This window comes from Colobus angolensis, unplaced genomic scaffold (assembly GCF_000951035.1).
Source record: "Colobus angolensis palliatus isolate OR3802 unplaced genomic scaffold, Cang.pa_1.0 Scaffold211, whole genome shotgun sequence".
Taxonomy (NCBI): Eukaryota; Metazoa; Chordata; class Mammalia; order Primates; family Cercopithecidae; genus Colobus; species Colobus angolensis.
In genome coordinates this window covers 144,147-166,690 of record NW_012115278.1, presented here as the reverse complement: position 1 = coordinate 166,690, position 22,544 = coordinate 144,147, and the positions used below count along the sequence as shown (strand labels likewise).

Genomic DNA, 22,544 nt, shown 5'->3' with positions numbered 1-22,544 from the left:
GGACCGCGTGCTCACCGGCCCCCTCCCATTCTTGCAGTGTCAACCGATGGCGCTAGAAGGCGCGCCGCGGAGTCCTATTCTGAGACAGACGCCCAGGTGTCTACCCATTGCCAGGCAGCAAGGCCGGAGGACTCCGTGCAGCGTGGTGCTGTTGTTCCTTTGTCGGGATGCAGGAGTGATGGGTTGGCCTTATCTGCCCTTGCGGGAGGCAGCGGGTATTTCTATATATCCGATTCAATTTGACAGAAAAAATGTCGATTACTAGAAATCACTGTACTAAGTATTGAGGACACAAAGTTGAGTTCACTGTGGAGTAGAGGCAGTGGACAAGACAACGGAGAATCAGGATAAAAAGCGTGGTACCTATATGATAGTGGTGGCATGAGGTGTGCTGGAACTACGGAGGAAGGGGGAAGAGAGTGTCCACAAGTCTTCCTGAAAAAGTGGATTGCTGGACTGAACCCTTAAAAATGGTAGACTTTACCCAGGCAGCCAGGAAGGTGCTGTGAAGAAGGGAAAACGCACTGTGGCTGCAGAGTAAAGAGTACTGATTAGAGGTGATGCTGGAGAGGTAAACAGAGGCAACCCGCTCAAGACATCTGGGCTTCCTGAAAACAGCAAGGAATCACTGAAGGATCTTAATGTATCTTAATTAAGGATCTTAATCCACTGAAGGATTTGTTATGTATCTTTTTCACCGAACTGCAAATTCCAGGAGCCCAGTAATATTGTCTCTTTTTTCTTCTTCACGTTATTTATCCAGGGCCTAACCCAGTGCATGATACATAGAAAATGTTCAGTAAACATCTGAAGAATAAATGGGATGATCAGATATGCAGAAATATCACTTGTCAATAATGTGGAAAACGTGTGAGAAATAAATGCTGAAAAAATTAAGACAGTAGCCACGGAGAAAGGCACAGATTAAAGAGATACTGTTTTAAGGGATGATGCCTTTGATAAGCAGGAGTTATCAATGATAAGTCCATAAATTTGACGTGGGCAAGAGTGCATGTTACTATTCTGCACCTAATAGAGGAAATTCAGGTAGAGAGCAGTTAGGGAGTCAGAAAAAGATAATATTATGCTGAGCTTGCTTTTCTTGGGAAACTTCCAACTCTCCCACCCATGTTCTTCTGGCCACTGTTCTTTGACTTCAGAGGTGTTTCATTACCTTAACTCCTCTTCATCGTTATCTGCCTAATGCATTGCTGCTATACTCACCTAACACTTTGGCTTGGTAAAACTGGCAGTGTCCAACTCGTGATGGGCTTAGTTGCATTATCACTAGAGTTACATGGCCAGACTCTTAGTCTCTCCTGGGCCCAGTGCATGCCAGGGGCTGCTTTTCAAATTACTTACTATCAAAGGAATGGCCTTGCTCCAGATCCCTGAGATTCTGCTCTGTGCTTCACCTGTTAAGGTCGCTTAAGACTTCCCACAGCATCTTTATCTTCCAGGGACACTAGCCGCATTGGATCTGCTGAGACGCAAGGTCAGACAGCAAGACAGTTTGCATCCCAGCAGGGACTTGCTGCAGAGCTCTGTCTTGCTAGGGATCCACTCAAATTGGCAGCTTTCTATACCACCCAATAAATGTGTTGAAGCTGTATTCCCAAGTGTATATTCTATCTCCAAAAGCTAAAGAGGCCCAGTAGGTGCTCTGCCATTTTGCTGTTAATAGGAATTGCAAGATGCAGGAACTTGTCTTTCACCTTACAGAGGTTGTCCTAGCACACCCCAGACCTTTAGACCCATAAAACCTTTACAAATGTAGAACTGTAATTTGTAGAGTTAAACTGTACAATTTGACTTCCACCGTCTGGTTTATATGGTTTATACAGTTTAACTTCCACCATCTGGTATGGAGGTACCTATCATGGTATTGAGGGCAGCATGTCTCAGAGGTGCATAGAAACACCTGGGGAATATGAAATGCAAATTTTGATTCAAAAAGTCTGAGACGGATCCCAAGATTGGGCATCACTGGTTCCAATTTTTTAATCTTCCCTTTACCCACATCCTTTGCCATATGACTTTGAAATTTTACAAAGTTCTGTCCATCCTCATTATTTATGGGTTTTGCATTTTGAACCTGCCTCCTTGCTAAAATTTATTGGTAATTCCCAAATCTGTACTTACAGAGTTCTCATGGTCACTCACAAATATTCACAGGGTGGCAAAAAATTTTAGTTCCCAGCCAAGGTTGACCAAGGTGATACTCTGCCTTCTTCTTGCAGCTCTTATACTGGAAACAGGTATCCTCTCAATGGTCTGTTTAATGCTCATTTACCCATTTTTGAGATTTTTGTCAGTGAATTCAATGTTTAAAATAGCCCCCAAGCATAGTGCTCAACTGCTATTTAGTGATCCCAAGTCCAAGAAGGCTTTCATGTGCCTTACAGAGAAAATACAAGTATTAGATAAGGTTCGTTCAGGTTTTCACTTACAGTGCTGTTGGCTGTAATTCAATGCTAATGAATCAACAATATATATTACATAAGGTTTTTTTTAAATAGAAATGCACATAAAACAAGGTTATGTATTGATTATCTAATGAAAATATTGTGACCACAGGCTCACAGAAACCTAACCTGTATTTCCCCTAGAAGCAATGATTTAGTATTTGCTAATTCAGTGTTCACGGCAACTAGATCATCAACTAAAACATTGTGCATCACCTTCTTGTGAGTATGCACAGTATCATCACAGAAGATTTTGTTAAATATTTTACAGTTTTCAGTTAAATATAGTGGCATGCCTATGCACAGTGTCATAGTGTCATGCCACTTATTTATATAAATCCATACACTTTTAGTACCTTTAGCATGGACAGTATAATTTTGATGGTTGTCAAAGCATGTAAAGGTTTATCGCTATTTCCTACCTGACTAAGCATATAGTTACATTTTGCAGCAACTGCTGAATCATACATCTTTGGAAATTTAATAGCTTCTATTCAAAGACAGCAGGAAGTTTTTGACAAATTAACGTTTGATGCCTTAACAAGAATACTTGTGACTCAAAAACTGTTCTTTCATCCTAATACAGTTTTTTTCTTATATTCTGAGGGATTTGGTGATTTCTCCAACCTTAAAGTGAAATAAGCAACTTGAGTAACTTATCTACTCAAAGCTATCCACCATTTTTAGAAATTGTAAATTATTTGGTTGCTTTGCAAGAATACGCAGAATTGTGGCTATTCCTCCAGTAGTCCATATTTGCCTCACCAGTACAAGTTTGCAACCTGTTGTTCTGTTTTCATGCTTATTTCCATACCCAGTAACTTTTTGTTATGCCAAATTACACCATAGTTTTTTAAAAGACATTTTAAATGTCAACATTTTAAAATTTTATTTTTTAATTTTTGGGGATACTTAGTAGGTATATATATTGATGGGGTACATGAAAGGCATACAGAGTGAACTAAGCACATCACAGAGTATGGGGTATCCATCCCCTCAAGCATTTATTCTTTGACTTACAAACACTCCAATTACACTCGTTATTTTAAAAATGTACTATTAAGTTATTATTGACTATAGTCACTCTATTGTGCTATAAATGGCAATTAAACATAGTAAATATAGAGCAAACAATACTCATAACTCTATAGAAGTGTAGAAGAGCTATGAAGAAGTTCATGCATGCACCCGCAAAAACAACTGAGTCATGACTGCTGCCCTGGTTAAGGGCACTTTAAGAAGCCATCTGAGGCCAGGCTCGGTGGCTCACGTCTGTAATCCCAGCACTTTGGGAGGCTGAGGCAGGCGGATCACGAAGTCAGGAGATCGAGACCATCCTGGCTAACACGGTGAAACTCCGTCTCTACTAAAAATACAGAAAATGAGCTATGTGTGGCAGCGGGCATCTGTAGTCCCAGTTACTTGGGAGGCTGAGGCAGGAGAATGGTGTGAACCCAGGAGGTGGAGCTTGCAGTGAGCCAAGATCCTGCCACTGCACTCCAGCCTGGGCGACAGAGCAAGACTCCGTCTCAAAAAAAATAAATAAAAATAAATAGATAAATAAGAAGCCATCTGATGTGATGTTCACTATAATTCCTGATGTAAATATGAAAAAATACTTATCTAAGAATTGATGAAATTTGCTATTTGTACAACACCTGATTTAAGTTTGTCATCACAGTTGTAACCAGCCCAGGGAATCTTTCAGATTCAGGCCCCACCTAACTGCCCTTAGGGCTATGGGGTTGTGGGGGTCAGTCTCTCTGTATACCTATAACTCATTCATGGCACTTCACCGTAACTACTCACTATCTTATATGACTTATCTTAACAGCAGTATGTCCAGTTTTCTTCCTGCTGCATGTGTTTGTACCCTGTCATCTGCCTTGAGTGTATGTTGTATTGCCAAACTATCACTCCTAAACGTGGCCTTTTGGCAGTGCTTGAAAACATACCAAAGCCTTACATAATTAGGCCTTGTCTGTCCTCAGTATGAACTCATTCTCCACACTTGATCAGAAATCATGACTATCTAGCTGTGTTTCTCTAAACCAGGCACTTAACCTACTTAGGTCTTTTTTTTTTTTTTGGAGACAGAGTCTCACTTGGTCACCCAGGCTGGAAGGCAGTAGAGCAATCTTGGCTCATGGCAACATCCGCCTCCCAGATTCAAGCAATTCTAGTGCCTCAGCCTCCCAAACAGGTGTGCGCCACCATGCCCAGCTAATTTTTTGTATTTTGTTTTATTTCTGAGACAAAATCTCACTCTGTCGCCTAGGCTGGAATGTAGTAGTGCGATCTCTGCTCACTGCAACCTCCACCTCCTGAGTTTAAGCAATTATCCCGTCTCAGCCTCCAGAATAGCTAGGATTACAGGCATGTACCACCACGCCTGGCTAATTTTTGTATTTTTAGTAGAGACGGAGTTTCACCATTTTGGCCAGGAGGGTCTCAAACTCCTGACCTCAAGTGATGCACCCGCCTCAGCCTCCCAAAGTGCTGGGATTACAGGCATGAGCCACCACGCCTAGCTGGTCTCATTTTTTTTTTTTTTAACGCTAGACTCTTCAACCTTTAAGCCGAAGGTTGAAAACTATGTCTTGAAGCTTTCAAATGTGTTAAGTAGGCAGGAGAAATGAAAGAGTGATGTAAGGACTGTGACAACTGGATGACATAAAACTTTTCTAAGTGCGTTCTCATTTGGACTTTCTGATATAGATTGTTTTTTGTTTTGTTTTGTTTTTTAATCATTTGAGTAGGCCAAATTTGGCCCACAGGCTAAAAATTTTAAGTCCCACTTTAAACTCTAAAACCTCTATGATTCTAGGATTAGTGATCATGCTTATTCCTGGTTCTGCATCTTACTGATGCTGCTTATGTATTACCTCACCACCTGCCCCCACCACCACCACCACAGCACACACAGAAACACTCATCTTCTTGAATAGCCTGGAGTGCAAATAAAACAGCCAATTAGCAAAAAGTAGCTGAGGAGCATTTCAACAGCTACACTGGGAGTTTGGAATCTCTCCAGAGCTCTCTGAAATTAGATTGCAAATTGTAAATTAATACCAGAGTGCTTTAAGTTTTACTTATTAGCTAGGTGACGTTGCTTACCATTCCTGAACTTCAGTTTTCTCACCTTTAAAATAGAGATAATGTATGATCTACATAACTTATAGGGTTCTTTGGAGTATTGAATATTGTGCTGATGACAATAGCACCTAGGATTTATCAGCACTTACTATGTTCAGAACGTTTGCTACATGCTTTACATACAAGATCTCATTTATCCCTTAATAAAAACCTTGTGGGACAAATACTGATAGCCCTATTTTTAAAACTAAGAAAGCTGACGCTCAGAAAGGCCAACTTGAAGGATGTCACACAGCTGAGCGGTAGAAGGATTTAGATTCAGGCCTAGGTGACTGTCAAGATCGCAGCACTCATTGTTATGCTTTACTCTCTCAAATTCCTACTGCTGCTATAACAAATTACCACACATTTAGTGGCTTAAAACAACACCAATGTATATCTTATGGTCTGAAGTTCAGAAGTCTGAAATGGGGCTCACTGGACTAAAATCACAGTGTTGACAGGGCTGTGTTCCTTCTGGAAACTATTTGGGATATATAAGGGAGAATCTATTTTCTTTCCTATTCCAGCTGTTTTCTTTCCAACTTATATTAGGTTAAGGGGATACATGTATAGGTTTGTTACATGGATAAACTGTGTGTCAAGGGGGCTCAGTGTACAGATTATTTCATCACCCAGGTAATGAGCATAGTACTGGATAGGTCGTTTTTCAATCCTTGCCTTCCTCCCACTCTCTACCCTCAAGTAGGCCCCAGTGTGTGTCCCCTTCTTTATGTTCATGTATACTCAGTGTTTAGCTCCCACTTATAAGTGAGAACATGTATTTGTTTTTCTGTTTCTGCATTAATTTGCTTAGGATAATGGCCTTCAGCCCATCCATGTTGCTGCAAAGGACATGATTTTGTTCTCTTTTATGGCTGCATAGGATTCCATGGTGTATATATTCATTTTCTTTAATCAGGTACACCACTGATGGGCCTCTAAGTTGATTCCATGTCTTTGCTAATGTGCCCATTCTAGCTTCTAGAAGCAGCCTTCCTTCTTTGGCTCTTGGCCTCCTTCTGTCTTCAAAACCAGCAAAGGCTGGCTGAGTCTCTCACATGGAATCTATCACTCTAACACACTCTCTCTCTCTGACTCTAACTCCTCTGCCTCTACCTTTCATCTTTAAGGACCCTGTGAATACATTGGACTCATCTGAGTAATCCAAGAAACTCTCCTCCTTTTAAAGTCAGCTAATTAGCAACCGTAATTCCCCGTTTTTATGTAATTGTGAAAGTTGTTAAGAATCATAATGGAGTCACTTGTGTTAAAAAGAAAAAAAGGTCCAGGTGCAGTCGCTCACGCCTGTAATCCCAGTACTTTGGGAGGATGGGGTAGGTGGATCACCTAAGGTCAGAAGTTCAAGACCAGATGGACCAATATGGTGAAACCCTGTCTGTACTAAAAATACAAAATTAGCTGGGCGTGGTGGTGCCTGCCTGTAATCCCAGCTACTTGAGAGGCTAAGGCAGGAGAATCGCTTGAACTCAGGAGGCAGATGTTGCAGTGAGCCAAGACCACACCATTGCATTCCAGCCCGGGCAACAAGAGCAAAACTCTGTATCAAAAAAAGGAAAAGAAACCTTGACAAATAGAGCTGGGGAAGGCCGTGAGAGAGCTTTCATGCATAAATGCCAGATAACAGAAACTATCACAAAAGACTCTGCCAAAACAACAACCTTGCACAAAGGCCATTACACCCTTACACAAAAAATATATTTGCAAGGTCATCTGCCCAGCAACTGTCTGTCCAGCCGCTGACTGGCATCACTCTTGTTATTAATACTTGTAGGCAAGGATAATTATCACAAAACAATTATGTAATCCTCCTAATTTTCCCATTAAAAACCTTTGTCTTCCTTTACCTCCTTGAATATGCACATAAGTTTACTATGGCATATGTATTTCCACTGCAGTGCCCTATGCGCGAATAAATATTTTCTTTTAGAGAGCCTCTGTTATTTAAACATGCAACATAACATATTCATAAATTCTGGGTATTAGAAAGTAACATATTTGGGGGGGCCATTAGTCTGCATACCATATCCATTGATTACACAGGATAGTGCATTGTAATACAGTATAGTAAATATGTTGAGTGCACATTTATTTTGTTTCCCTAGTATATTTTCATCCAAGCTTTGTTGCGTCATTCTCACCTCCATCTCCTATAGAGCATGTCTTTTCACCCCTTTTGCTTCCAGTGACTCTACCAATCACACAACTCTACCCCTTATGAACACAGCAGGCAGCATGGGCAAAAATAATAACACATCACTCCAGACCCAGCAGTAGTCCAAGCAGATCAACTAGAGTCCTTCTCTGAGAATTGAGATGGATGGGCAGCTTCCTCTTTCTCCTTGGATCATGAGTCCTAAAGGCTGTGAACGCAGAGATGTTGGTGGTCATATGTCTATATATACACACTACTCTCCAACGACGTATGGTGAAGCTGAAGAGACCGAAGCCAGCAGACAGGCAGAAGGCTGGACCATAACTGAGAAGTGGAGATGGGGCACTTTTACTATCCAAACCTCACAATTCTGTTGACCCTGCAGCTGGCTCCACCACTACGTGTCAGAGGCTGCCTCTGTGAGACAATAATTTCTGCTACTTTGCTCAAGCTAGCTCGAGTTAGAATTTCAGTTGACTCTTGAACAACATGGGTTTGAACTGTGTTGGTGAGATTTTTTTTTAAAACCAACCACAGATCAAAGTTGCTATACTCCCGGGATGCTAAACCCACAAATAGGGAGGCAGAATTTTCCTACGCTCAAGTTCAGCAGGACAGACTGCAGGACTTGAGTATATGCAGATTTTTGTACATTGTCATCTGCCTTAATTGGTCCTGGAGCCAATCTCCTGAGTATACTGAGGGACAACTGCATATCACTTGGCACAAAAAAGCCTTAAAATAAATACTTAAATTGAAGCATTGCCTGCTTCCTGAGTATCAATTTCATTTTCTACATTGCACCATAATGCTCATGAGATCAGAGTTTATGCCATAGTTCTGTGGATTTCTTCCTATGCATGTGACAGTACTAGGCTTACTGTAAGAGCTCCAAAAATATTTTATGACATTTGCTCTACTTATATGTCATTACATAAAAATAAAACAAAATTATACTCATGCATTTTTAATATTAGCATTTTTTGACTCTATTCATAACATCTGTGTTTTCCAACTACAAAGTTTGTGTAAGTGATCTCTTGTAAGATGGAGGTCTGAAACATAAACAGTTTATCATATGTGTTGCTGGAATAACAATTGGCAGAGATTGCCCTACACTCTAATGACATTTTACTCTCCCCAAATCAGATCGATAGGTTTTTGAAGTGCACTCATGTTGAATTAGAACAATAAAAAACAGTTTTTAAAGAAATACAGGAAAAATAAAAAGAAATAACAAAAATTACCTTTTAAAATACATATCTTTTCACCTTTTTGAAGCATTTTTACAAAGTTAAGGGGTGTGTGTGTGTGTGTGCGTGTATTTACCACCCCCTTACCATGATGACAACAAGAACTCAAGAAAAAAATTTCCTGGGGCTGGGCATGGTGACTCATGCCTGTAATGGGAGGCCGAGGTGGGTGGACTGCCTGAGCTCAGGTGCTCAAGACCAGCCTGGGCAACACGGTAAAACCCCATCTCTACTAAAATGCAAAAAAACAGCTGGGCATGGTGGCATGCACCTGTAATCCCAGCTACTTGGGAGGCTGAGGCAGAATCACTTGAAGCTGGAAGTTGGAGGTTGCAGTGAGGTGAGATCGCACCACTGCTTTCCAGCCTGGGCAACAGAGCGAGACTCTGTCTCAAAAAAAAAAAAAAAAAAATTCCTGGCAAAATGAACCAATGCACTGACCAGCTGGATGCACCACAGTGTTCTTTCTTTTCATCTGACTTCCTTAGAGAAGAAATCATCTGATTCATTCAGGGACTATCCTCCCAAGCTAATTAGTACATTTAATCACGTCCAATAACCTTGAGTCAGTGGGGGTTTCTGTTTGTTTGTTTTTTGTTTTTTGGCCTAGTATCTGAGTGCTACATGCCAGGGTCATTTTTAGGTGCTTAACATGCATTAACTAATGTAATTCTCCAACAACCTATGAGGGTATTTGATGTAAGCATTTTTCTAAAAATGCCCTCCTCCAAAGATTTCCATCTTGATTACTCATTGAGGCAGTAATTTAGGTATTGATCTGAAGGGACTTTACAAACATAATTAAAATTTATGTACCTTAAGATAGAAAGAGTCCAGGTACGGTGGCTCATGGCTGTAATCCCAGTACTTTGGGAGGTCAAGGCCCGAGGTGGGTGGATTACTTGAGGACAGGAGTTCGAGATCAGCCTGCCCAACATGGAGAGATCCCATCTCTACTAAAAATACGAAAGTTAGCCAGGCATGGTGACGCATGTCTGTAATCTCAGCTACTCAAAAAGGCTGAGGCAGGGGAATTGTTTGAACCTGGGAGGCAGAGGTTGCAGTGAGCTTAGATTGCGCCGCTGTACTCCAGCCTGGGTGACAGAGTGAGACTCTGTCTCAAAAAAAAAAAAAAAGTTATTCTTAATTATTTGGTTATACCTGATCTAATAATTATTTCAGCCCTTAGAAATGAGAATTTTTTCAGGCTAGAGTCAGAGAGATGTGACAAAAGAAGGAACAGGAACAGGAGAGATCATACAGAAAGGGAGATCAGAGAGATTTAAAGTGTGAGGAGGGCTTGACGTGCCCTTCCTGGTTTCGAAGATGGAGGAAGGAGCCACAAGCCAAGGAATGCAGATGGCCTCTAGGAGCTGGGAATCCCCATCTGAAAGCCAGCAAGGAAACTGCACAGAACTGAACTCTAAGCTGAATGAGCTTGAAAGCAGATCCACACCCTCGCCCCCGTCCTCCACGCAAACCCCACCACCCCCCAACCTTCATTGAGGAACACAGTCCTGATGATCCTTTACCGGTGCAGTTCTAGATTAGAGGAGACTAAAGAGACACGATCAACAAATTCAAGACGACCCTTTGATTAGATTCTGTTTGTGGATGGTGTAGGGAATAACTTTAAAGAATGTTGTTGAAACAAGTGGGGAAATTTTAATTTGGCCTATTAGAGAATAGTATTTTATCAATGTTAAATTTCCTGAATGTGATAGTTGAATTGTGGTTATTTAGAAAAATGTCCTAGTTCTTAGGAGACAACATGCTCAAGCATTTAGGAGCGAAGTATCATCCTTAATATAAGCCGATATAAAGCAAATGTGTACAATGAGAACAGTTGGTGAATCTAGATGAAGGGTATATAGGTGTTCATTGAATTATTTTTTGCAATTTTTCTGAAAAAAATTTTCAAAATAAAAAGTTGGCGGGAAATAAAAATCACTGGGGATACTTTGTGTAGCATGGATTTGAGGTAAATAGGAAAGAAGTGGGAAGACAAGCTGAGAAGGTATTCCGCAGCCAGACTGAGGGCTGGCATGCAAGAGGAACAGCAGAGATAATGGAAAGCATCCCCCGCCCACAGCTAGGCCGGGGAAGTAGCTCATCCTGTAACTGTGGTTCCCACAGGCTTCCCTTGCAGGGCCAGGGGTGTGGTCGCCCAGCTGCTTTCGAATTTGGTTTGGATTGAGGACTGGTGCCTCGGGATGCTTTGCCCCGCCCCACTCCAGATTGGAAGAGCCCACGTGTCAGTGTTAGATGGGGGAAGCGGCATCATAAATTTAATTAGCGCTTCTCTTCTCAAAGTATCTCCCAAATCTTTGGCCTTTTTCCATAACTTAATTTTCTTTTAGGTCAATGTCTCTTTAAAATTGATGTTTAATTAAGAAAAAGTGTGAGTCACATAAAGCTGCTTTTTCAGCTTCCCCCGCTACGTCCGCCCCATGCGCCAGGCCGCGAGAGGCGGGACGTGGAAGCGGAAGTGCTGGTCGGGGGCGTTCTCTCGAGTCCGGGGCGCAACTAGCGGACGTCGCCCATGGAGGCGTCTAGCGAGCCGCCGCTGGATGCTAAGTCCGAGGTGAGTGCCAACGTGGGAGGAGAGCGGGCAGCGAGGCTCTGGAGCAAGAAAGATGTTTCTCTAAATTGTGTTTCTGCTTCCGTTTCAGGTCACCAACCAGGTGAGTGAACGGCCGCCCCGCCCTGTCCTCCGCCGGCCCGCCTCCCAGGGTCGCGAGACCGTGCCACCCTGAGCCTTCCCCCAGGTCTCCCCGAGTCTTGTGTCCGGGAGCCGGTGACCTTCAGTCCGCCTCCCTGCGTTGCTCCTTCTGCTTTGCACCTGAGCCGGTAGCCGTTGCCATTGTAATGAAAGCTCCTCTTCCCCACTCCCCACTAGCCCAAAGAATGCAGATCAGGGATTGTTGGGCTTTGATTAGGCGTCATTTATTCGAAGCTAGGAACACCGTATTTTAAAGTGTGATGGATATAGAAGAAGTTATGAAAATTTTCAGAGATAGCATCGCAAACATTTTCTTAGTCTCTAAAAAATGTTATTTTTGAAGATGAAGTATAGCATTTTAGCCTTTTAGAGTATGCATTTTTAATGCTAGGAATATGAATTTGACTTTTAAAGTATATGTTAGCCCCATTTCCTTTTCAAGTGCTGCTGTGCTGTTTTAGCTAATAAACTATTTCTAGGCAACTAATTTATAACACTTTCCAGAATAGGAATACTAAAACTAGAGTATTTTTAGGCCAGGAGTTACCCAATTCCATACAAAATGTAAGAAAGGGATGAGATCAGAAATAATTAGAATACAGGGGCTGAGAGAGGTGTCCATTAACTGCTCTCTGTCATTTTTCTCTAACTGACTTTGCTTCTGAGGATTCCTGGGAAGTAGGGGAAGTCAGCTGTCAACCGTCTACCTGGCTTTGCTTAGTTATATGACTTAGTGCATTTTGAGTCGATCTTTCGTAAGTCATTTCATCCATTCTCTTACATTAAGTTTCGTATTTAAGATATTCTGAGACAGAAATTATACTAATTATGGGGTTTTTTAAGTTGAACTCTTTTTGGCTTAAACACAAATTTATTATCTTATAGTTCTGGAAGTCAGAAGTCCTAAACTAGTCGTATGGGGCTAAAATCAAGGTATCTGCAGGGCTGTGTTCCGTCTGAGGCGGTAGGGGAGATTGTTTCCTCCTTGGCTTGTGGCCTCTGCTTCCATCTTCAAAGCACATCATTCCAGCCTCTGCTTCCATTGTCACATTGCCTTCTGACTCTGACCCTTTTCCCTCCCTCTTACAAGGACCCTTTCGATTACATTAGGCCCACCTGGATAATCCAGGAAAATCTCCACATCTCCAAGTCCTTAATTTTGTCACATCTACCAATACTGTTTTGTTGCCTAAGGTAACATATTCATAGATTTTGAGGATTAGCATGTGGACATATTTGGGAGGGCCATTATTCAGCCTACTGCACATCCTTCTATGCAGTCATTCACAGACTATGAGTGTTTGCGTAGAAAAAGCCAAGATCATTTACAAACAGGTTATTAGATTTAATGTGAGAGTTCAGCAAGGTGATTCCATTGTTGAACGTTATTTAGTTCAGACAAAAAGAGTTGGAAAATATAATTTTAAAGATGTCATTTATAACATGAAGAAACTATAGGCCGGGCGTGGTGGCTCACGACTGTAAGCTCAGGGCTTTGGGAGGATTGCTTGAGGCCAGCAGTTTGAGACCAGAGTGGGCAACATAGCAAGACCTTATCTCTATAAAAATAAAACAATTATTCAGGTGTGGAGGCACAGACCTGTAGTACTAGCTACTCAGGAGGCTGAGACGAGAAGGTCTCCTGAGCCCAGGAGTTTGAGGCAGCAGTGACCTTTAATTACACCACTGCAGTCCAGCCCGAGTGACAGAGTGAGACTCCATCTCTTAAAAAAAAAATTGCAGAGTACCTTGCAATAAATCTAACAAAAGATATTTAAAAGTTTTATGAAGAAAATTATAAAAAGTGGTAGACTTTTACTTTGTGGTCCAGCTCATAAGGAGCTTGGAAGTCACACCCTGTCCTAGCAACAAGGAAAAGCTGAACAAACTGAAAAATCAGCAACTCCTCTTGGATCTGTCAGAGAAGCACGATCACAGGGTAAATTGCCGTCCCCCGAATTGGTGAGACAGACTGCGAAGACAGAGAACCACAACTTAGAGCAGAAGCTCCACAGAAACCAATACCTGAACTGAAATTGATGGATTGCTGCAGGCTCCCATCTCTCCCTCACACCTGACATACAGTCATATCAGCATATTGTTTTCTCTCGCTCTAAATGCACCACCTCTTGCCGCCACCTGGGTTCAAGCCGCCATTCTCTTTCCTGGAATACCACAGTAGCCTGGTAACAGGGTCCCCCAACTTTCTTAAACTTTGTGCCTCACCAGGCAGTCTGGATGAGCTTTTTGTAATCCAAGTTAGACCAGGTATCTCTGCTACTCAGAGCTTTTTAAGAGATTCTTGTCACACTGGAAAAAAGTCGTAGGTATTTACTGTGACCTACGGGGCCCTTCGAAGATGGATTCCTTATCTCTTACCACTCTTCCTAGCTCATGCCCCTCCAGCTACCTGGGCCTCATTGTTCCCTGAACACACCAAGCATGCTTCTCCCTCAGTCCAGAACGTTCTTTTCTCCAGATCCTGTGACTTTTTCTTCATTTTATTCGAGTCTCTTTCTGTTCAAAAGCCACATGAAAGAGGTCTTCCCAGGTTCTATCTAAATAGCCTTTCTTGTCACCCTGCCACCTTACCCTGCATTTCATCACACTATAATGCTACCATTTCATTATACTTTTGTTTATTGTCTGCCTTCCCCACTAGAATTCTGAAGGTCAGGAACTATGCTTTATTTTTGACTTCCCTAATACTTAGAATATAGTATTGCTTAGTATGTACTGAATAGTGAGACCTCCCTCCCTTACTCAAAACATATAGGAATTGCCAATTTTATAGACAGGTTTTATAGTCATGTTTTTATATTACTAGTAACTTCAGCCTCCACATCAATTTTTAGTGTGACGACAGCTAATTTGTTTACCTTTTTATATATTTACTTCCTGATTATTCTTTTTACTTCTGGATGTTTTTATATTTCCTTTTTTACTACTAGCTTTTTGTTTCTTTATATATTTTCCTTTTTCAATACTTCATCATACAATAATTTTGGGGCTACTGTACATTGTTTCATTCTTAACATTCTTCATAGTGGTAAGTGTTCTTTGTTCTGATTTTTTCTTTTATATTCTTGTATTTTTAAAATCTTTGCAGTTCACTCCTACTTAAGATGAAACCACGATTATTAGAAGGTTTGCTTTCATTTTGCATTTAAATGTTGAGGTTATAATTTTGGAAATTATCTTATAAACCTAGTCCTAGCTTTCTTTCAATTGTGAAGACTGACTTTGCATGGTGTCTTGATGGCAGGTTTCCCTGTTTCCTCACCTGACAATTTCACTGTTTTCATAGTCAGTGGAACTCAGCATTGCACGCCTTCTTTGCTTTTCTGCTTGAAATCTTCTAGTTTTATTTCAGATTCTGAGAAACAAAATAGGCACCCCTTTACTCTGCCACTTTAATGTGGATGGCAAAAATGTAACTTCTTCCGTCAAGGAGTTGTAGAGTCTAAATACTGTTAAGAATAAGAAATTGCTTACTTATTTCTTACTCAAACATTTAGGGGAGGGAAGTCCAGGTAGAAGAATCGCTTGAACCCAGGAGGTCTAGGCTGCAGTGAGTCATGTTCATGCCACTGCCACTCCAGCCTGAGCAACAGCCTGAGATCCTGTCTGGGAAAAAAAAAAAAAAAAAAGGGAAAATGAATTCGAGGTTCAATTTTTGGATGTCACTATTGAACTGGAATTAAAACTCTCTCTACTCATGAACTCTCCTGAATTCTGTTCTTGGATTTTTAGCCTATTTCTGAACATTCCTGTTGAGATATCCCTAGTATCATCTCATAATGATACTTTTGGACTGGATACCTCAGCATTCTCCCAGTTATCCAAGCTCAAATTTTTATAATTTTCTATAAACAACTATAGTTGTATCTTGTAGGCAATCATCAAGACCTAGCAATGCATTCTTCTTATGATCAGTTTAGTCCTACTTGTCACCAGCTTAGTTCAGGCACGTATGTAACTTCAGACTTGGATTATTATGTTCTGCTGCCACCAGATGAATCTCTCTCTCTTTGTTTTCCCCCCAGAGTTGGGGTCTCGCTCTGTTGCCTAGGCTGGAGTGCAGTGGCATGCTCACAGCTCACTGCAGCCTTGACCTCCTTGGGCTCAGGTGATCCTCCCACTTCATTCTCCCAAGTAGCTGGGACTTATAGGTGTGCCCTGCCACGCCTGGCTACTTTTTGTACTTTTGTATTTTTTGTAGAGACAGGGCTGTTGGCTAGGCTGGTCTGGAACCCCTGCACTCAAGTGATGCACCTGCCTTGGCCTCCCAAAGTGCTGGAATTACAGGTGTGAGCCACCGTGTCCAGCCTGAATATCCATTAATCAATATTTTAATATTCTCTCTATTGAAAGACTTTCAGTGAGTCCCCATTGCCTACAGGGAAAGTTTAAGTGACTTAATATGATAAGTTTTCCATAGAAAGATAAAGGATATAAAAGTACTATGAAAACCTCTGAAAGCTCAATTTGCAAGGAATTACTGGCTTTTTGATCACTTTTGTCAACTTTATTTTTCATATTTCCTTACAAGAGCCATCTACTTTAAGATGGATAAATGTTCTATCCCTAAGGCAAATTTTGATTCTTTTCATCTGTAATTGGTTCCATCCAATATTTATTAAGCGTGTATTCTTTGCTAGGTGTGCATTTATGGTATATATAAATAAAACACATTTTCCTCTCAATTCCTGTTCTGTTTATTCTTCAAAATGGAGCTTAAAGCCTTCTGTAAAGCTTTCCCTTAACTCCCTATGCTACAATAAAGTCTTCCTTTCAACCAGAAATGTACTCACTCACTCATATTGCTCTCTCTGGTGTATATATGCAAAAAGTGCACAAAATATGGACAGTTAATGAATTATCTAAAAGTGAACACTCATGTAACCACAAGCAAAAGTCAATAAATGGAGTGTTACCAGTCCCCCAGAAGCCCACCACATGCTCCTCTTCAATCAGCACCCACTTCTCTCCACCCCAAAAGGATAGGCATATTCTTCTCTTTATAGTTTTACCACCTCTTTCTCAAGTTTAAGTGAACAGAATCATAACTTTTGGACTTGTTTTAACATTTTTGGTTTTACGTGTAACTGAATTTCATTTTCATTGCTGTGTAGCATTTCATTTATCCATTTTATTTCTGATGAACATTTGGGTTTTCAGTTTAGGGCTATTACGAATAAAGCTGCTAGGGACATTTTCATATATGTATCCTATGTACATATTCACAAGTTTTTCTAAGTTCTGTCCCTAGTAGAATTTGGATCACAGTATGCGTAGCTTCAGTTTTACTAGCTAAAGTCAGTTCTTTAATAGATTGGCCCAGTTTATACTTTCACCAACAGCATGTGACACTTCCCATTGCCTCACGTCCTTCCTTGTCAATACTTGGAATTTTCAGACTTAAATATTTGCCATTTTGGTAGCTGTGTAGTGGTATCTAATTGTGGCTTTAATTTCTTGTTTCTTAAGGTGAGCACATTTTCATAGGTTTATTAGAAATTTGTAGTTATTTTGTGATTTGCCTTTCTTTTTATATGGAGAACTTTTCTTTAAAATGAATTTATACAATCTTTTTACTTATAAAAGATGTTAACCTTTTGTCGGCACCAGCTTGGACTTAATGCTGTAGGAGATTGGTGCAAAGCAAGTCTGAGATAGGTGGAATTTTTGGTACCCCTTTTATAAAAATGGGAGATTTACAAATGCCTTCGCCTATTCCGTACCCCAAAAGTCCTAAAATAGAAGATGGGTTATACAACTTTCATGGTTGATTGAGGCATACATGGGAACCATTCCATTGCTTTTCCTCACCATAGTCCTCAAGCTCAAATACTACATTAGTGTAAATAGTGATAAGGTGGTTTGGATTTCATCAGTGTTCATGATAGATATGTGGTAGGATATGTGGTGGGATTTACAAAAATCCTAACTTTTACAAGAAGAAATGTATTAACAAGTGAAGATTTTTGCCCAGTGAGCATTAGTTTTACAGAAAAAGGTATCAGTCAGTGAGCAAGTACTTTTTGAGTGCCTGCTATGTATCAGGCTAAGCTTTGGAAACAAGACAGACAGTATTTTATGTTTTAGAGTCATGTTTTTGAGGCACTATTAACAGCTGCGTGTTTTATGCCATGGCATCATTTAGCAGTCATTGACAGAAATTAGATTAAAAAGTATTGAGGCAACCAGTAGTCACTAAGCCTATCATCTTTGGAGTCAAACAGACTGGTTTCAGTTCTGATTCCAGAAATGTGTGACCTTATGCACGTTACCTAAGCTCTCTGAAGTTGGCTTCTGTCATCTGCAAAGTGGAAACAATAACCTATAATGTTATGTTGATTCAGTGAGGTATTTAATACATGTAAACTGCATAGCACATCACCCAGGGCTTGTATCTGTCATGAACACTGATGAAATCCAAGACTACCTTATCACTATACATGCTAATGTAAGGCTTGAGCATGGAACAGCAAAGTGAACTAAAAGATACTCCAAGCCTGTTAAAGGAAACCAATACTGCCACATCTTCCTTCCACTTCCATTATACATTGGAGGGGAGATTTTTTTCCCCCACTTTTTGCTTTTTTCCATTTTTAACTACGATGGTGTTTTCTAACTGCGTTTATATCCCTTATTACTTCTCCATTTTTTCATTTGATTATTGTTCCTCTAGCAATATTAAAATGAAGATACTTTCTTTAAATATGACCAGCATTGAAACTAAAAGTTGAGTATGAGTGCAGTAAAATTGAATAAATATCTGCATTCCAGGTAATGTTACTACTAATGTATTATTTTGTCCTGTCTTATTAAAGCTTGTAGATTTTCAGTGGAAACTGGGTATGGCTGTGAGCTCAGACATTTGCAGATCTCTTAAGTATCCTTATGTTGCAGTGATGCTAAAAGTGGCAGATCATTCAGGCCAAGTAAAGACCAAGTGCTTTGAAATGACGATTCCACAGTTTCAGGTTTGTGATTTAACTCTTCCAGTTTTAGCTCATTTTTTCTGTAATCGTCGCATAAAAAGATGTATACAATTTTTCTTCGGGAAAAGTTTAATGGTTTTTATTTGTAGATTGATGTGCTTTACGTTTACTAGTAGTATATGCAAGAGACGTGAATTTGTCTCCTTTGGGAATTTGATAAATTATTTTCAATATAATGTGCTGAATTTGTGTACTGTGCCATTTGATCACTTGAAAAGTACTCCTCTGAGTATATTTAGGAAATTTTTATCTTCAATGGCAGGATATTTACTTTGCATTTAAATGTTTTATTCTTATTCCTTTGGGTTTAATGTTCAAGAATGTTAAGCTAAATGAATCTTTGAATAGCGCTGACCCTGAATTTTCTAACTAATAATGTTTACAAAAGGCAGGTCAGAGCAAGTGTACTTGTTGGCTGGCTTTATCAGCTAGGGACTTAAGTAACTCAGTAGTTTAGAGTTATGTTACCATATTATCATTCTACCTCTTTTCTGTAACCAAGGGGGAATAAGGGTCACAGCAGGGAGGGCTATAAATCAGGTTTTCTTTTTGTTTTTTTTTGAGACGGAGTCTCGCCCTGCCGCCCAGGCTGGAGTGCGGTGGCACCATCTTGACTCACTGCAAGCTCCGCCTCCTGGGTTCACGCCATTCTCCTGCCTCAGCCTCCTGAGTAGCTGGGACTACAGGCGTCTGACACCACACCTGGCTAATTTTTTTGTATTTTTAGTAGAGACGGGGTTTCACTGTGTTAGCCAGGATGGCCTCGATCTCCTGACCTCGTGATCCACCCGCCTTGGCATCCCAAAGTGCTGGGATTACAGGCGTGAGCCACCATGCCCGGCCAGGTTTTCTTTTAAATGTACATACTGGAGATGTTTTGACATGAATTTAACTGTCCTGTACAGTTTTGTTTTTGTTTGTGTGGTTTGTTCCTTTTGGTATGAATAGGTAAGAATCTATTCTTAGCACTTACACTAGTACTAACTTAGTACTTACACTTAGTACTTATAACAGCAGTTAGTACTCTACAAGTCAAAGCAACCATCGTGAATGAAGTGGAAATAAAAAGTGATTCTTCGTAAAACAAACTAAAATTATATTGGTCCTAGGCTTCCTTTTAAAGAAAACTCTTTCATATACCACTTTATGGTACTTTTGATTTCTACTTTTATAAACTATATTTTAAATAATTTCTTTCCCTTTCTTTTTTTCCTTTTTTGAGACACAGTTTCACTCTTGTTGCCCAGGCTGGAGTGCAATGGCGTGATCTCAGCTCATTGCAACCTCCGCCTCCCGGTTCAAGTGATTCTCCTGCCTCGGCTTCCTGAGTAGCTGGGATTACAGGCACGCACCACCACGCCCCGCTAATTTTTGTATTTTTAGTAGAGATGAAGTTTCACCATGTTAGCCAGGCTAGTCTGAAACTCCTGACCTCAGTTGATCTATCTGTCTCAGCCTCCCAAAGTGCTGGGATTATAGGTGTGAGCCACCATGCTCAGCCTGATTTCTTTATTTAAAATAGATATCCCTGCTTTGAAACAAAAATAATGTTCACAAATTTAACATTATTAGTGTTGATTAGTGTCTTGGAACTGAGACTCAGTGAAAAGGAAATAAATGTATATTGTGATATGGGAATAACATTCAACTAAATATGAGGACTCAGTCAATTTCAAGAGAGAATATACGTTTTGGTTTTTTTTGTAATTCACAGTGCTGGCCTAATTCTTATTCTGTGCAGCATTTGTGCTGTCCTAATTCCACCTCTAGAAATTTTTTCTCATAGGGAAAACACAAATGGATTAATTTTTTCCTCAGCTTTATTGAGGTACAGTTGACAAAATTGTGTATTTTGAAGGTTTCACAGTGATGATTTGATAAACATACACATTTTGTAATGATTACCACAGTGACGCTAATTAACACATCCACCTCCACACATAGTTACCTTTTTTTGGTCAGAGAGTGTTGTGCGTGTGCGCGCGCACACGTAAAATCATTTTTTAGTAAATTTCAAGTAAACAATACAGTATTATTAACTGTAGTCACCATATTGTACATTAGATCTCAGACTTACTCATTTTATAACCAAAAGTTTGTACCTTTTTACTAACATTTCCCCATTGACCCCAGCCTCAGCTCCTGGCAACCTCCAGTCTCCTTTCTGCTTCTGTGAGTTTGACTTTCTTAGATTCCACATAAGTGAGATCATGCAGTATTAGCCTTTCTGTGTCTGGCTTATTTCACTTTGCATAATATCCTCCAGATTCATCCATGTTGTTGCAAATGGCAGGATTTCCTTCTTTTTTTATGGCTGTGTGATATTGCATTATGTGTGTATGTATACACATACATAGTATATACATATAATATATACATACATTATAAACATATTAAATTGTAAATATACACAAAAACATTTTCATTAGAGGCAACTCTTTTAAAGAGAGTTTTTACATGGGTTAAAACTGACCACAAGATAACCTGTTAATCACATTACATGACTGAGAGCTAAGGAACATTCTTTGAGCTTTTAATTTATATCTGATAACTAAAATTTTGAACATCAATACATATTTTTAAAGAAACAGTTACACTTTGCTTCATTCTGTGACAAATTTGCATATAAATTAAAACAATACAAATCCTCTTAAGTAGCAAAATAAAAAATTAAGACCAAATAAGAAGGAAAATGCAGATGTAGAAATCATTAGAAGGTATCCTGATTGCCAAGGTTAAGTTTCAAATTTGTCTCCTAGCTTCCTGGTAGGTACAGGAGAAGACAGAAGAACAATTCGCCTGATTCCTTTCTTACCTGAGATTTACGAGAAGATGACTTCTATAGGAGAACCATTATACCAGCTTAATTTTTAAATGATAGAGAAATAAGCTCTACCATATAAACCATTGCTAATGTTGGATCTCTCTTCTAGTAATTGAACCCATAATCTTAAATGAGACAGCCCCTACCACACTGAAATGCAGTTCTTTACTAGATTGAAAGTGTTTTGAGGCCTGGAACCAACCTGTTATTTTTGTTTTTATTTTCAGTGTCTAGGACAGTGCTAGGTATTTAATAAATCTGGTGTGATCTTAAAAGGACTTTCTCGTGTGCTTTTTGAAAAGTTTAGTCATGAGATAATTATCCAACTCTATAGTAGTATTTTTGCTTGCAGTACCAAATTGCACCTGTTTATTTCTTACAGCAACCTTCAGTAATTGAGAATGTAACATTAAAATGCAAACTGAATATGTTATATAGTCTCTGGTAGTCAGATATAATTAAAATATCTACTTAAATATCTTCTAAAAGCAAAATTAATATTATTTTCCCCATTTCTCTCTAGAATTTCTACAGACAGTTCAAGGAAATTGCTGCAGTTATTGAAACGGTGTGAAGACGGATTCTTTGGTTGATAAACTGCTATCATTCTAAAGTCATGGACTTCACTTTCTGCAACAAAACCACATGAGGATGGAACATTTATTGAATGAAAAATGCACTTTTGGTTTTCCGTTTTTTTAAATAATAAAAATCAGATAAACAGGAATTGGGTAGTGGTAATCAATGCACGACTTTGTGAATGTGCTTTATAAAAGTGACTGAATTAGACACTTTAAAGGGTGTACTTGGTGATAATGTGAATGATATAATCAGACTAACATTTGAATCATTGCTATTGGAGGCAGCACAAATTTATGTGTTACAACAGTAGTTTAAAAACTTGTACTGGATGGAACCCATTTTATAAACAATCTTATTTTGAGTCATATATAAATATATAT

General features: G+C 39.7%; 1 protein-coding gene across 5 annotated transcripts; it reads left to right on the top strand.

Moving 5' to 3' along the window:
• The first annotated feature begins 33 nt into the window (after positions 1 to 33).
• On the top strand, positions 34 to 22,309 carry COMMD6 (COMM domain containing 6). Of its 5 annotated transcripts, none has more exons than XM_011942849.1 (5): positions 10,599 to 10,648; positions 11,458 to 11,613; positions 11,702 to 11,713; positions 18,588 to 18,740; positions 22,106 to 22,309. In XM_011942849.1, the coding sequence occupies exons 2-5, from the start codon at positions 11,572 to 11,574 to the stop codon at positions 22,154 to 22,156; spliced, it is 258 nt and encodes an 85-aa protein (XP_011798239.1). In that variant the 5' UTR covers positions 10,599 to 10,648; positions 11,458 to 11,571; the 3' UTR covers positions 22,157 to 22,309. The 5 variants fall into 5 exon arrangements, with proteins under 5 accessions (XP_011798236.1, XP_011798239.1, XP_011798237.1 ...); XM_011942847.1 differs by lacking the exon at positions 10,599 to 10,648 and adding an exon at positions 20,892 to 20,930 and having other exon boundaries at positions 11,506 to 11,613; XM_011942851.1 differs by lacking the exon at positions 10,599 to 10,648 and having other exon boundaries at positions 11,506 to 11,613; positions 11,702 to 11,879.
• The last annotated feature ends 235 nt before the right edge of the window (positions 22,310 to 22,544 follow it).

Excerpts from the sequence above, each read along its gene's own strand:
- COMMD6 (XM_011942846.1), top strand. The coding sequence starts at position 47 with ATGGCGCTAGAAGGCGCGCCGCGGAGTCCTATTCTGAGACAGACGCCC. Across the intron at positions 146-18,587 it reads GGAGGACTCCGTGCAGCGTG|CTTGTAGATTTTCAGTGGAA; the intron begins GTGCTGTTGTTC and ends GTCTTATTAAAG. Across the intron at positions 18,741-22,105 it reads TGACGATTCCACAGTTTCAG|AATTTCTACAGACAGTTCAA; the intron begins GTTTGTGATTTA and ends ATTTCTCTCTAG.